At 47.0% G+C, this 13,336-nt stretch overlaps 2 protein-coding genes across 2 annotated transcripts in view; both read left to right on the plus strand.

The window, feature by feature from the left end:
• Positions 1 to 13,336, plus strand: part of OPCML (opioid binding protein/cell adhesion molecule like) — a 1,085,315-nt gene that overhangs the window by 164,935 nt on the left and 907,044 nt on the right. The window lies entirely within an intron of this gene.
• LOC112671041 (SWI/SNF-related matrix-associated actin-dependent regulator of chromatin subfamily E member 1) lies at positions 5,660 to 7,049 on the plus strand. The gene has a single exon (XM_025464868.3). The coding sequence runs from the start codon at positions 5,755 to 5,757 to the stop codon at positions 6,988 to 6,990; it is 1,236 nt and encodes a 411-aa protein (XP_025320653.1). The 5' UTR covers positions 5,660 to 5,754; the 3' UTR covers positions 6,991 to 7,049.

Genomic DNA, 13,336 nt, shown 5'->3' on the forward strand with positions numbered 1-13,336 from the left:
TTGTAGTGGGTTGAGAAGGGAATGGAAGGTGAGAAAGGGGTGAGATGGAAAATATAGACAACACTGTCCTCAATCCACTCCTAATTACACCTAGTTCCATACCACAAAAGCTAGATATTGACAAAACTTTGAAAGGCCATTTGCTGCTCCTAAAATAACCATGGCAAATAGGGGAAAGCCACTTTTGTGGTACCTCTCTGTAACTCAAGTCCATTTTTAAACAACTCTCACCATCAGCAAGTTATTCCATCTGTTGACCTCAGAGAGTTGTATCCATTTGATTTTACGGAGATAGAGACATACTGAGTAATACATTCACGTACTGCCTTACACCCATGTTTCCACAGCTTTCCACCTTTCTCCACTGGGCTGCCCCCAGCTCTTCATGACTGATAGCTCCACATGAGCTCCTTACAGTTTCCAGATTGTGCTGGGCGTATTCATTTGTATGTCGAACCGTTTCACTGACATGTGAGTTCCCAGAATGAAGAAGTGCCTGCTAGCAAACATGCATACCTGCTACATATTAGATACTCACTTTTTTTTTCTTTTCTTTTTTGGGTAAGGAACTGTTTTCTAGTAAGGTTTAAAATCTACATCTATCTCCTGGTTCTTCTTAAGTTAGAATAATGGTACCCTAGGCCACTCACTATCTATGGAGTATGAGATACTTCCTATAAAAACAGTAGTTTGAGGAGGAGAGTGTGAGTTTTCTCCCCATTTCCATCCAAAATTTCTTAACTCAGCTCTTATTCTGGTGGAGTAATACTCTCATGCTATTATTTGTTCTACCTTCACATTGTGACTCTCCATTTCTGGAAAGAAGATAGATGTGAATTTCTTTACTAATACTTGGCTTTCTCACATCCTACTGATGTTTTCGGTCTAAGGGTGGGGGAGGGACACAAATCTGGATGATTCCCCATTAGAAGTGTGCTATTAAAATTGTCAATTTCCTGAACTACATGGTTGCAAAACCATCATTTCCCCCCCACTGTACGTTACCCTAAACTATAGACCTGTCACCAGGCAGCGTTCTCGCGTGTGGGTACAGAGAAACTGTGGGAAGATCCGAGTGGCACTTAAATTATATTCTCCCTTTGATTTTGAAGACATTTAGTGCCATTCAGTAGAATTCCAATGCAGTTGGTTCCACAGAGGAGGGAGGCGGCCCCTTTTTAGAAGCGTCATTGCTGCGGTGACTGAGGAAAAGAAAGAAGACATCAAGACAGCAGGGTTGGCTTTTCCATCCAGATCATCATGGAATTCTGTGGCTCTACTACAGTCTTGCCGTGGTGTTAGTGGCCTCACATCTGTTCCAGAACTGAGCAGACTGGTCATCTCACATTTTTCCAACCCACCATTTGGGCACCACTCATGTTTCCATGAAAAGTTGGTTTGTACAAGAAGGCCAGGGGGTAAGGAAGGCATGGATTTCATGCAGAAAATTGTTCTTTCTATCTGATAGCTTCTTGAGAAAGCTTGCTCTGTTCATAAGTCAAAATATTTTTTTTGACTGCTTAGCATGTTCCACTATTTCCATCTGGGATCTAAAGCACAGCTGTGTTCTTCCTGTCTCACACCTCACCTTCAGAAAGAAAATCCTCCAAAGGGAAAGTGGCCACAGACTGCACAAAATCTGTAGGGAAGAAAGGTACCATGTTTGTGGTTGGCAAGGCATTTAAAATAGATCCTATAAAGGTCATGGAGATCTAGGTCAGTCTCAGAATAAGAAGGGATTACTCGTGTACCTCTGGCTGGCACCAACTCTCTGTTTGTAAGAAGGGGGATTCTCACTCAGGGTTGACCTAGCAGAGCCCATTTTTGTGATGAGTTCTGTTTGCCTACACCTCTGAATACCATTTGCAGTTTTTGAAACAGAACCACCTGGTTTAAGTACCTTCCGTTGCAGTATCTAAAGGAGTTCCTTCTTCAGAACCGAGAGCGGAGAATGTATACAACACCACAGAAGGAACTAGCACATAAACCATTAACATTTCCCCCCAAAACTGAAGACAGTTAAGTAAACAGATAACAAATACAGATTTATAGCACAGTTTGCAGATATAATGTTGTTCATTTCCAACCCGTACTCGAGGAGGAACTATTTAATAATTAATTTTGGCTGAGGGAATGGTCTCTGTCTTGCACTTTTGTTATGTTCTTATCCTCTCATTAAAGCGGGAGCTTACATTTATTGGGTGGTAACCATATACATGCACTGCATAAGGGCTCAGAAGTGGATATGATTAATGCTATCTACAAAGTGAGACTTAGAAAAGCCAGGCCACTTGCCAAAGTGAGTTACCGAGCCACACAGCCAGGGATTCGAACCTGAGCCATTTGCTGTCAAGGTCCACATGTCAATTCTTTCTGCTCCCTGGTGTCTCAGCTCGTGGTGCCTACTCTCTCCCACTAGACTGTGAATTCTTTGAAGGTCAAGGCCATGGCTTCTTCAACTTTGCATCTAGCTCATGGTAGGCGCTTTCTAATTATGGTTTCAACCTTGATTGAATCTGTCCCACATGGTCCACTTCCCCTTGACATGGTTTGACTTATACCCTTGTATCAAGGTTTTTATACTAACTAAAATGAATTCATGATTTCTTTATCTGGAATGTGCACATAGATCAGATTTTAAATAGCATTTTCTGTCAGTTGTTGTTGCTATTAATGCTTAATCAAACTCGGTACTGAGGTTCAAAGGACTCTCAGAAACCGTGTGCCCATCTGTTTGTGAATGGCTTCTCTGAATAGCAGCAGTGAGGGGACTGGGGGAAGTAGACGCCTCTCCAAGGGATTGAGCACCTCCTGAAAAATCCCTTCTAAATGTTTCCATGTACTTACCTCATAGGTTATATTGTCAAACATTGCTCTTCATTTATGAAAGCAGTCTCCTGTCAGTTACCAGCACCTATGCAAGGCATTGTCCTGGGTGTTGTGGGACTCAGAGGGGAATAAGGCAGAGTCCTTGCCCCCGAGCAGCTCACGGCTGAGATGTGCTAGATGGGATTCAGTGGGCATCTGGGCTCTGGTGAATCAATGGCTCTCATCTGCAGTAGATCTTATTCATCACAATCATGGAACACTTAGTGAATGGTCATTGAGCACACCCATTTCAGTAACAGAGGCTTTAGTCAAAGTGATTAATCAAAGAAGACAAATTCTATGGCTCTTCGTGCCCTGAGCCCTTTCTCCCTTCCAGAGCAAAAAGACAGCTTTTGTCCACTGGGCAATAGAGCACATGTACAACTGGCTACTGGGTCAAATGCGGTGGAGTAACATTTCTTTGTGTGTTATCAAGCTCTATGCATTTGGCTTTTAAAATAAATTTCCCTGTCCTTCATCCTCCACTGTATTTCTAAGGGCTCTCCTCTTTCTGCCTTTCCTCTCGGCTCAACATCGTCTTTTATGGATACCCACACATACTGGGATTATAATAATTCAGGTGATTTGAGGGTCATTCTTTCTTGTGTTATCCTGGATTTCTCCCCCAGGTACATTTAATGTTGAAGTGAATGATATGCAACTCATGCAGTCCCATCAGGCAAAGAGAAATTTGGCTAGCAGGAGCTTCCTTTCCAGGTCAAGATAATCTCTCTCTGTTTATTTGGAAATGAAATTAATAGCTTTTTGCGGTGTCCAAATGCAAATGAGACCTTCACCTGCTAGATGTTCCTGGTTCCATCTTTAGCCTTAATTTCAGAGGCTAAAGAAGCTACATGCTGCTTCAGTAGATGATAGTGAGTCACGTATTGGATGTAGAACATAATTTTCATAAAAGCAATTGAATGTCTTTATATTGTTTTGCTGCCCTTAATCTAAGCCTACTTTTGGTTTCCAATTACCATAATCTCAACTGGGGATCCTGTTGGTTCCATGATCTTCCAAGGATGTGTCCAAGGAAATGCCACCAGTTTTAATGACCTCCAAAAAACCATCTTTATAATTCTTGCATGTCAGAACAAAGTAGGTGCAACTCCCAAGAGAATTATTGCAGTTGTATTGGGCTGCCCTCCAGGGCGAGGAAACAATTAGGGCAGACATGGAGAGATATAGCAACAGCATGCCATTCTCTGGCCACGGGTTCTTTCCAAGTGGCTTAAAACCAAAGCTAAAGCACAAATCAGCAACTAATTTCTGAAGGACAAACAAAATGGTATAAGTAATTAGTTCTCTGGCAGCAATAATAACAAAAGTAAATAAACAAGAACACAACTTTGTGCTCAACCTTATATAGAAATTTGAATACATTTGTTCTCTCCCTCACTTCCAAATACTATGCACCCCATTTCCTTTTAAAATAATGTGAAACCATTTTCTGGAGGGCTTCCAAAAGTTGGGAAAGATGGTCTTCTGTAGGACCTATTATAATAATATAATAATTATAATTATATAATAATACTATTATAATAGTAGAGGATTTGCACCAAAAAGACCACAGCTAGCAGTCTAGTTCAGAACTTTGATTTTATGGATGAGTTTTTAGAGAGGTTAAGTAAATAACCAGACCTCATACAGCTTGTAAGTGGCAAAACACAGCCTGAAGCCAGGTTTTCTGATGTACAATTCCGTGTTCTTTCTATTGCCACCATTTTGTTTTGAATTTTCTTTAAAGCCTGCTTGAAAATGGATATGGCTAAAGTACCTGTCTAATCCACGTGGACCATTCCAGAAGCTGATATGGTCCTGCAGAGACTAGATACCCTGGTGGCTGCATTTCCTTCTACATGCCTTCATATTTTCAGTGAATTGTTCAGTAGGGTGCATTTCAAAAATTGCATTTGCATTTCTATTCTTCTGCAGCCCTCTAGTACCATTCACATCTCTAAATATTGGCCTCTGTTCTCTCTTCTGCTTTTGGAAGCAAGAATTACCTAGCAAAAGAATAAGAATTGCCTCTCACATGCTGAGGCTTACTTTTCAGCAGGAATTTGGCTGACTCACGAGCATCCTGCTTAGCATTTGGGGATGCTGTACCTGCTGAGGGGTTGGAGGAGGAATCAGCCTGAGCCAGGCTTGTCATCCCCACTTAGGGACTCTGACTTCCTGCCCACAACAATGGTGTTGTTGATAACTGAAGTCCATTGCAGCCAGGGGAGCCTAAATCATAGTCTAGTTCCCTGTCAGGGCCTATACCAAGTTATCCAAACTCTCAACACAGGTCCTCATTCTCATGGAAATAACCACTTTTTATCTATCTGGATGAGCCTTCATAACCTCAGTGTTGAGTCATAGAGCTACTTTCTAGTTGATAAAATTCTCGATTATTCCAGTAAAATCTCCTGGCTTCTTACTGGCATACCAGTGTCCAGAGCTACAAAAGTCAAAGTCTTACTTTAAATTGGTTTGACCAGATGCAGAGCGTCTGTGTTCCCTGCAGCCACCTTACTTTATGAGGTATATTGATAATTGAAGAGAATCAAGCCGAAGGGACCAGGCTGTTACTATAATGTGAAATGTCACCAGAGTAATCATTGGAGGCTCACATGGATTTTAGCCTGCAGGATGTAATCAGAAGAACCATGAGAACTTTCTTCATGTATTTGAAGATTGATTAGGCTTGCTCCATATAGCCCTAGAGGTCAAATCTGAAAGTACAAGAAGGAAGCTTTAAAGAATCACACTTTGGTTCAATGCCACAAAGAATGTTGTGGTAGGGACAAAGAGAAACGAGGCCGGAGCTGCGGGCGCTTTTTCTGCCCGCGGTGTCTCAGATTCATTCTTAAGGAACTGAGAACTTAATCTTCCAAAATGTCAAAAAGACCATCTTATGCCCCACCTCCCACCCCAGCTCCTGCAACACAAATGCCCAGCACACCAGGGTTTGTGGGATACAATCCATACAGTCATCTCGCCTACAACAACTACAGGCTGGGAGGGAACCCGGGCACCAACAGCCGGGTCACGGCATCCTCTGGTATTACGATTCCAAAACCCCCAAAGCCACCAGATAAGCCGCTGATGCCCTACATGAGGTACAGCAGAAAGGTCTGGGACCAAGTAAAAGCTTCCAACCCTGACCTAAAGTTGTGGGAGATTGGCAAGATTATTGGTGGCATGTGGCGAGATCTCACTGATGAAGAAAAACAAGAATATTTAAACGAATACGAAGCAGAAAAGATAGAGTACAATGAATCTATGAAGGCCTATCATAATTCCCCCGCATACCTTGCTTACATAAATGCGAAAAGTCGTGCAGAAGCTGCTTTAGAGGAAGAAAGTCGACAGAGACAGTCTCGCATGGAGAAAGGAGAACCTTACATGAGCATTCAGCCTGCTGAAGATCCAGATGATTATGATGATGGCTTTTCAATGAAGCATACAGCCACTGCCCGTTTCCAGAGAAACCACCGCCTCATCAGTGAAATCCTTAGTGAGAGTGTGGTGCCAGACGTTCGGTCAGTTGTCACAACAGCTAGAATGCAGGTCCTCAAACGACAGGTCCAGTCCTTAATGGTTCATCAGCGAAAACTAGAAGCTGAACTTCTTCAGATAGAGGAGCGACACCAGGAAAAGAAGAGGAAGTTCCTAGAAAGCACAGATTCATTTAACAATGAACTTAAAAGGTTGTGCGGTTTGAAAGTAGAAGTGGATATGGAAAAGATTGCCGCTGAAATTGCACAGGCAGAAGAACAGGCTCGCAAAAGGCAAGAGGAGAGGGAGAAAGAAGCAGCAGAGCAAGCTGAACGTAGTCAGAGCAGCATGGTTCCCGAGGAAGAGCCAGCTGCTAGTAAGACCCAGGAGAAGAAGGACGACGAAAGCATCCCTATGGAGACAGAGGAGACACACCTTGAAGAAGCAACGGAAAGCCAACAGAACGGTGAAGAAGGCACATCTACTCCTGAGGACAAGGAGAGCGGGCAGGAGGGGGTGGACAGTATGGCCGAGGAAGGGACCAGTGATAGTAACACTGGCTCAGAGAGCAACAGTGCAACAGTGGAGGAGCCACCGACAGACCCCACACCAGAAGATGAGAAGAAAGAATAAATGTTGCCTTGTTTTATGTGTTCTAAATACTTTTTTAAATGAAAAAAAAAAATGTTTTTTGAGTTTTAAAAAAAAAAAAAAAAAAAAAAAAAAGAATGTTGTGGTAGGGAAGTGGCACAAGCAGTAAGTTCTCAAATCAATTATGAGCCCAGGAGTGATGTAGAAGGGAGTGAAGGATTCATTTAATGAAGGATCGGCCCAGGTCGTTGTAGAGCAGTGTGTTTCATGGGACATTACTATGAGGAGGTCACTCACTACAGAGAGTAGATGGCAAGGTAAATATGTTTGGGGAATAAATACACTGGATTTCTGGAGACACATCATTAATATTAAAAGCATTAAATAGGGACGCCTGGGTGACTTAGTCAAGCATCTGCCTTTGGCTCAAGTCATGATCCCAGGGTCCTGAGATCAAATCCCACATTGGGCTCCCTGCTAAGTGAGGAGTTTGCTTCTCCTTCTCTCTCTTGCCCTCCCCCCCACTCGTGCTCTTTCTCTCTTTCAAATAAATGAGTAAAATCTTAAAATAAAATAAAATAAAATAAAATAAGCAAAAGCAGTGATTAGAGGTAGTGATTGATGGCAGTCAATTGAGAATCCAACTCTTGGTTTTGGCTCAGGTCATGATCTCAGGGTGTTGGGATTAAGCCCCACGTTAGGCCCCATACTCAGTGCAAAGTCTGCTTGGGATTCTCTCTCCCTCTCCCTCCCACTTGTGCTGTCTCTTTCTCTCTCTCAAATAAATAAATATCTTCTAAAAAGCGGTAAATAAATTTGTTTACATTAGCTTAATGTAGGTTTTCCCAAATGCATTTGGCCATCACGACTGCCTGTTTTTATGTAATGCTTATTTTTACCCTTTGAACATTGAAAAATAGCTCCCTATAAGTTCTCTCCCTACTCTGAGATTTTATATATTGAGAAATTCCAAATTCCTTAAAACAGTCATGACTTTGATGGAATGGCAGCACTTGTAGACACTCCGCTATTTCCAGTGACGAGAGTGTTATTCTGGGGCTCTGTGATTGATGTAGGGTCAGCTTGTTTATGTTCTGTGAGATAAATGTGATTGCCTAGATTAATGCTAAAAGGAGATAATGGGAGCCATGCAGATTGTGATGGTGAGGAAGAATGGAAGGCTGCGGCAGCAATCGATCTGCTGGAGGAAGCTCCTGTAGGGGACATCATGGGCGAGTTCACTCAAGTTCACTCACTTGTTACCCCACTTCTTTGAGGTTTTACAATTCCCAGAGAAGCAAAGCAAAGAGCACAGAGTGCAAGTCTCCAGGCGCTGAGGTTTGCAACTGAAGACTTTTATGTGACTCTCATGAATGGCGGCGGAGTCATTTTGCGGCTTTTCTCTTAGCTAGACCCTCCATACTTTGAATAAAGCAAATGACAAGAAAACTCCCTATTTTGTAGTCGGTCCTGATTTGCAGAATTTCGCCTTTTGCTACGGTCAGAGACAGAAGGAGGTTTTCAAGAAGAGAGAGGTGGAGAAGTCAACTTTCTTGAGTTGATTCAGTCTAGGGTGAGGGCTAGCATGCTCCCCGTGAGGGCGACGGATGCGTTTGCTCGATCTGAGCAGCCTGGTTTCTGAAGCATAATGGGGATTGTGGATAGTGACTTTGGGTGATGCAGATTGTCCTATTTGTTTAGGATTTGTCCTATTGTTTTAGGAGAGGGCACTGGAATGAAACGTTCAAAGTACAGTGGGGAAGCTCATCCCAGGCATCGGGTAGACAAGATGAGGTCAAGAACCAGTTGCAAGCAGGAGCATTGCAAGGGGTCACGCACTCCTTCTTAAGAAGAAACTGGCTCCAGGGGCGAAGCTCGGAGGGATGTCAGGGGATTCATGTTTTCAACAGTGAGTCAGTAGGAGCGGTGTAGGCTGGACCACCAGACCCCGTCCCTCACCGCGGCCCTGAGCCCGGCCGCCCTTGGGGGCTGTGAGTGACCCGAGCTGGGGAGCGGGCTTGCTGCCGACTGACAGAGCACCTTCATCATATGTTGCCGAGGTGGGTGGGATCTCAGGGTCTGCAGCTCACCTTTTAAATGTGCTTCCTTACGGGCTTTAATCTTTTATTGTGAAGGCTATTAGGGATCTCATCACACGCTGCTTCGGCAATTAGCTCAGAATAAACTGAGAAAACTGCAGGGGCATTGCTGAGGAGGCTTTGCATTTACAGCATTTTTTTTTAAAGTGAAATAATGACTGTGTTTAAATTGTACAGCGATATTTAGAAGAGTGATGAATTTTCAAGCTGTTCTGAGGACATGTAGTACAGGAGAAGGGAAGGGCGAGAAAACCCCAACGACTGCCCTGCATCAGTCCTGCATTCCCTTCCAAAAGTGATTGAGTTTTGTTTTAAACGTGCATGATTTTTGTTAAATCCAGGCCGGTGCTAGGCAGAGAGCTGAGAAGAAATTGAGTCTTAGCATGTGAGTGAAATTTAACCTACTCATCGTTTTGAGGGGAATACTCCGGTTTGGAACCTGCTCTGGCTCTAGGGGAGAAAGCCCCTCTGCTCCCAGGACTGAAGCCTCCCTCCCCCCCCACCCCCCCCCCCCCGCCTCGGAGAGCCCACTTTGCAGCCCTCTCCCTACGAATGAGGGCCTGGCTCTGTTTCAGTAGGCCATGTGGCCTGATAAGGGTAATTGATTTCCATTACTTTAATTAACAAAATTCAATTTTTTATCTAATGAGGGAGACTTGGGTGTGACGTGGGTAGATGGCAAGATGACAAGCGCTGGGCCCATGGCTTAAGGGGGGGGAGTAAGGATGACCTAGACCCTGCGAGGAGCTAAGGGGGCGATACGTAGACGTCCTTAGGAACAGTCAGGCCGCTACACCGCTGAGCAAGCCAAGCCTCCTGTTCTTAGGGCTTTTTGCAACCCTCATGGAAGGGGGCTCGGGGTCTGATATTCCCTGTGATACCAGAGTTCAGAAGCCCATTGCTTCCTCCTCGACGGTCCCCAGAATGGTGATGCTTAGCAGAAGCTCCACAAAAGCCTAAGGCACCGAGTGGCCCCTCTCCCAGCCTCGCCAACTTGGGCCTAAGCTCTTGCCCTCTCTCAACGCCAGTTGCCTTGTAGGCCTGGTCCTGGGCCCCCGAGCTGCCCTCTGCCCCTCGGTGGCCACCCTGCATCCCTGCCCTGCTCCCCGAGGGCCACACCTCCTCCCCGGCCCCAGTACCAGCTTGTCCGGGGGCGGCCTTGCTGATGAGTCTGGCATCAGCAGGCAGCAGAGGCGTTTGGTCCGCAGGGCTCGGTCAACCCTGCTGTCGAAGCCTGTCCGTGAGCTGGCAGTGGTCTTCCGTGCTGTCCGTGCAGGTGGGAGTGGACGGCTTCCACCCTGCGCCGCGCCAGGCAGGTGCTGCGGTGCCCACGCCGGCCGCGGGCGCTCCACCCGAGCGGCGCTGCGCCCCCCAGCCCTGTCTGCTCGTGTGCGTCGTGGCCGAGGCACAGCTGTTGCTAGAGTGTTATTAGTTCCCCTCTTCCCTCCGGGGGCCCTGGAATACAGAGGGCCTCTAGGGCTGGTTAAAAGGGCGACCGCAGAGCTGCCCTCAGTAGTTCCCATACATCAGGAGGCTCGCGCTTAGCCAGGACGTGTCATACGGGGCCCCGCTGTCCTCCTGCCTCCCCTGGAAACGCGCTCTCCCTCTTTAGACACAACTTGGGCGACTTGTCGTGGTTCTCCTCGGAGGGACCCAGTAAAGGGTGCGGCTTTGGCTTCACGGCGCTAACCCCCAGTTCTAATCACAGGAATGACTTTGCAGAGGGATTGTAAGGGAAGCTCAGTCCTCCTTCTCCTGCAAAGCAGAGGATGTGGTTTGGGATTGTCTGTGAGCGAGGGGCCAGCGGGCCTTCCTACTGATGCCCCACCGAAGGCAGGGTCTTTTACCAGGCTCTGTGGATGGAGGGGAAAGAGCATCGCCAAGGTCACCTGAAAGTCATTTAGAGATAGCCCCCCCCCCCCCCCCCCCCCCCCCCCCCCCCCCCCGCCCAGCCTTGCCTCACTTATTCACATCCCGGGGATTCAGGGAAACTTGGAAACAGGCAGTAACACGTTGCTGATCGTGTCTAGGATCTCATTTTCCAGATGAGAAGGGCGAGATGCACAGAGATGAAGCCATATTTTGAGGTCCCAGATTTGGTTAGGATTAAATTAGAATTAGATTCAGGACCTTTTCTTTTCTTCGAAATTTACTTGTTTATCTAACCATTCTTATTTTTATGTTTATCTAACCATTCTTATTTTTATTATTTTTTAAGGATTTTACTTATTTATTCATGAGAGACAGAGAGAGAGAGAGAGAGAGGCAGAGGGAGAAGCAGGCTCCATGCAGGGAGCCCGACGTGGGACTCGATCCCGGGTCTCTAGGGTCACGCCCTGGGCCAAAGGCAGGCGCTAAACCATTGAGCCCCCAGGTGTCCCTATCTAACCATTTTTAATTGACTATTTATTAAGCTCCCATGATATGCCCAGCAGGCAGGCTTCTGGGTCCTGGGGATCCAGAAATGAATGGACTAGAGAGGACTCCTGCTGTCATGGAGCACCCCCCGCCCCTGGGGTGTATGAAGGCAGACAGGGAGGCGGATGCAGAGTTTTAGCAGCCTCAGTGCCATGAAAAAACGGGGGTGGGGGATTGAAGTACTGGGGGGACCCCTGCATAGGACGCATTAGGGAGTCGTCTCCAGCAGTACATGCAGAGAGACATGGGGGGTAGGGAGCAGCTGTGTGGCCCCTGGAGAGGAGTCCACTCTAGATAGAGGGGACGGCAGTTGCACAAGTCCTGGATTCATCATTTTTAAGGTTTACCCTTCATCACAGAACTTGGTATTAATTCATATCTTTGTCTACATACAGTTCAGCCCCTCTCTTCCCTCCTGCACACACATTAGTGGGCTACAGGGGTTACACAGAGTTCAGCTGTAAGGAAAGAGAAAGAAGAGAAGAGAGAAGAGAAAAAAAGACGAGGGTGGGGACGCCCGGGTGGCTCAGTCCAGGGCGTGACCCCAGGGTCATGGGATCGAGTCCCAGGTCGGGCTCCCTGCATGGAGCCTGCTTCTCCCTCTGCCTGTGTCTCTGCTTCTCTCTCTCTCTCTCTCTCTGTCTCTCATGAATAAATAAATAAAAAGTCTTTAAAAAAATGAGATATTAAGATTTCTTTAAGAAAAAGAAAAAAAGATGAGGGGTAGGGGGAGAGGTTCCATCTGGAGACTGTCGATGGCCCCAGGGAAGCTGACTCCTGCCCCTACGGCTTAGCCTCCCCCAGTCTGTGCGAGGGCTGGTAGGGAGCCCGAGATGTGCGTTCCGAGAGCTCGAGTGGCCCGGAGCACGCTGCGAGCATCTGGATTATCCGCGAGTAAAGCGATGCTCTTTGGAGCTTGGCTGGTGGTTCTCATTTGCTGTTTCTCATACGCCCAGAGACCGGAGCCAGCACACAGGGGCCGATGTCCCATTTCAAGTCACAGAGTCCTGGGTGTCGCGTAACCAAAGCAGGGTCAGCGGGCGCCGGGGATTCTTCGGTGCAGGGAGGGGAGCAGCCTCCGTGTGCAGCCAATCCTGGGGTCCCGGGGAGTGGGGCGAGGGGGCAGCCTGGGCGCGGCCTTCAGGGCGCCCAGAGGCTGACCCCCTCGCTTTCCCTTCCAGAGTTTTTGTAAGACTTGAGGTTTGGAAGGTTCTCTGGAGCCCAGACCATGCTGATCTAATTCAGTTGAGTGTTTGTGATGTGTCTGTGTTGGCGAGGTTTTACAAGGGCTACAAAATAATACGCGACGGTTTTCTTTCTCTCCGGTGGCTCAGTGTGATCACAAGGCTGCGCCTCATGCCGGGCCCAAGGCCTGCGGTCCCGGGGATGGGGGCAGGGGTCCCTTAGGGAATGTTGCGGAGTCGGGGACTTGAGCCGGGTTGTGAGAAATGCTAAGACCCAAATCAGGGGAGGGAGAGCAGGCCCGATAGGAGAAGGGGGAGGTGTGCACACTCGTGGTGTAGACGGCGAAGGGCTGAGCAGAGGCTCTCTCTGGCACGGGGGGGGAGAGAACCGGGAGCAGGCCCTGTCCTTCCAGGCCAAGGAGAGAGCTTAACGGTGAAGAACGTGAGCTACGGAATCGACTACCTGGTTTAGACCCCGACTCCTGACGTACAAGCTGGACGGTCTTGCCAAGTTCCGGAACCTCTCAGAGAACCGGTTTCCTTCCCTTTTAGAGGGCAGAGGGTAATACGACTGAGTTTGGGGGCTACTGGGGGAACTAGATAAATTGATACGTGGAAAGCTATAGGAGACTCCCTAGCGTCTCGTAAGCGCTCGATAAAGGGTCCTCGACGTTCATAAAATGTCCT

The sequence above is a fragment of the Canis lupus genome, chromosome 5, assembly GCF_003254725.2.
Source record: "Canis lupus dingo isolate Sandy chromosome 5, ASM325472v2, whole genome shotgun sequence".
Lineage (NCBI taxonomy): Eukaryota > Metazoa > Chordata > Mammalia > Carnivora > Canidae > Canis > Canis lupus.

Coding starts and splice junctions, on each gene's coding strand:
- LOC112671041 (XM_025464868.3), top strand. CDS start 5,755: ATGTCAAAAAGACCATCTTATGCCCCACCTCCCACCCCAGCTCCTGCA.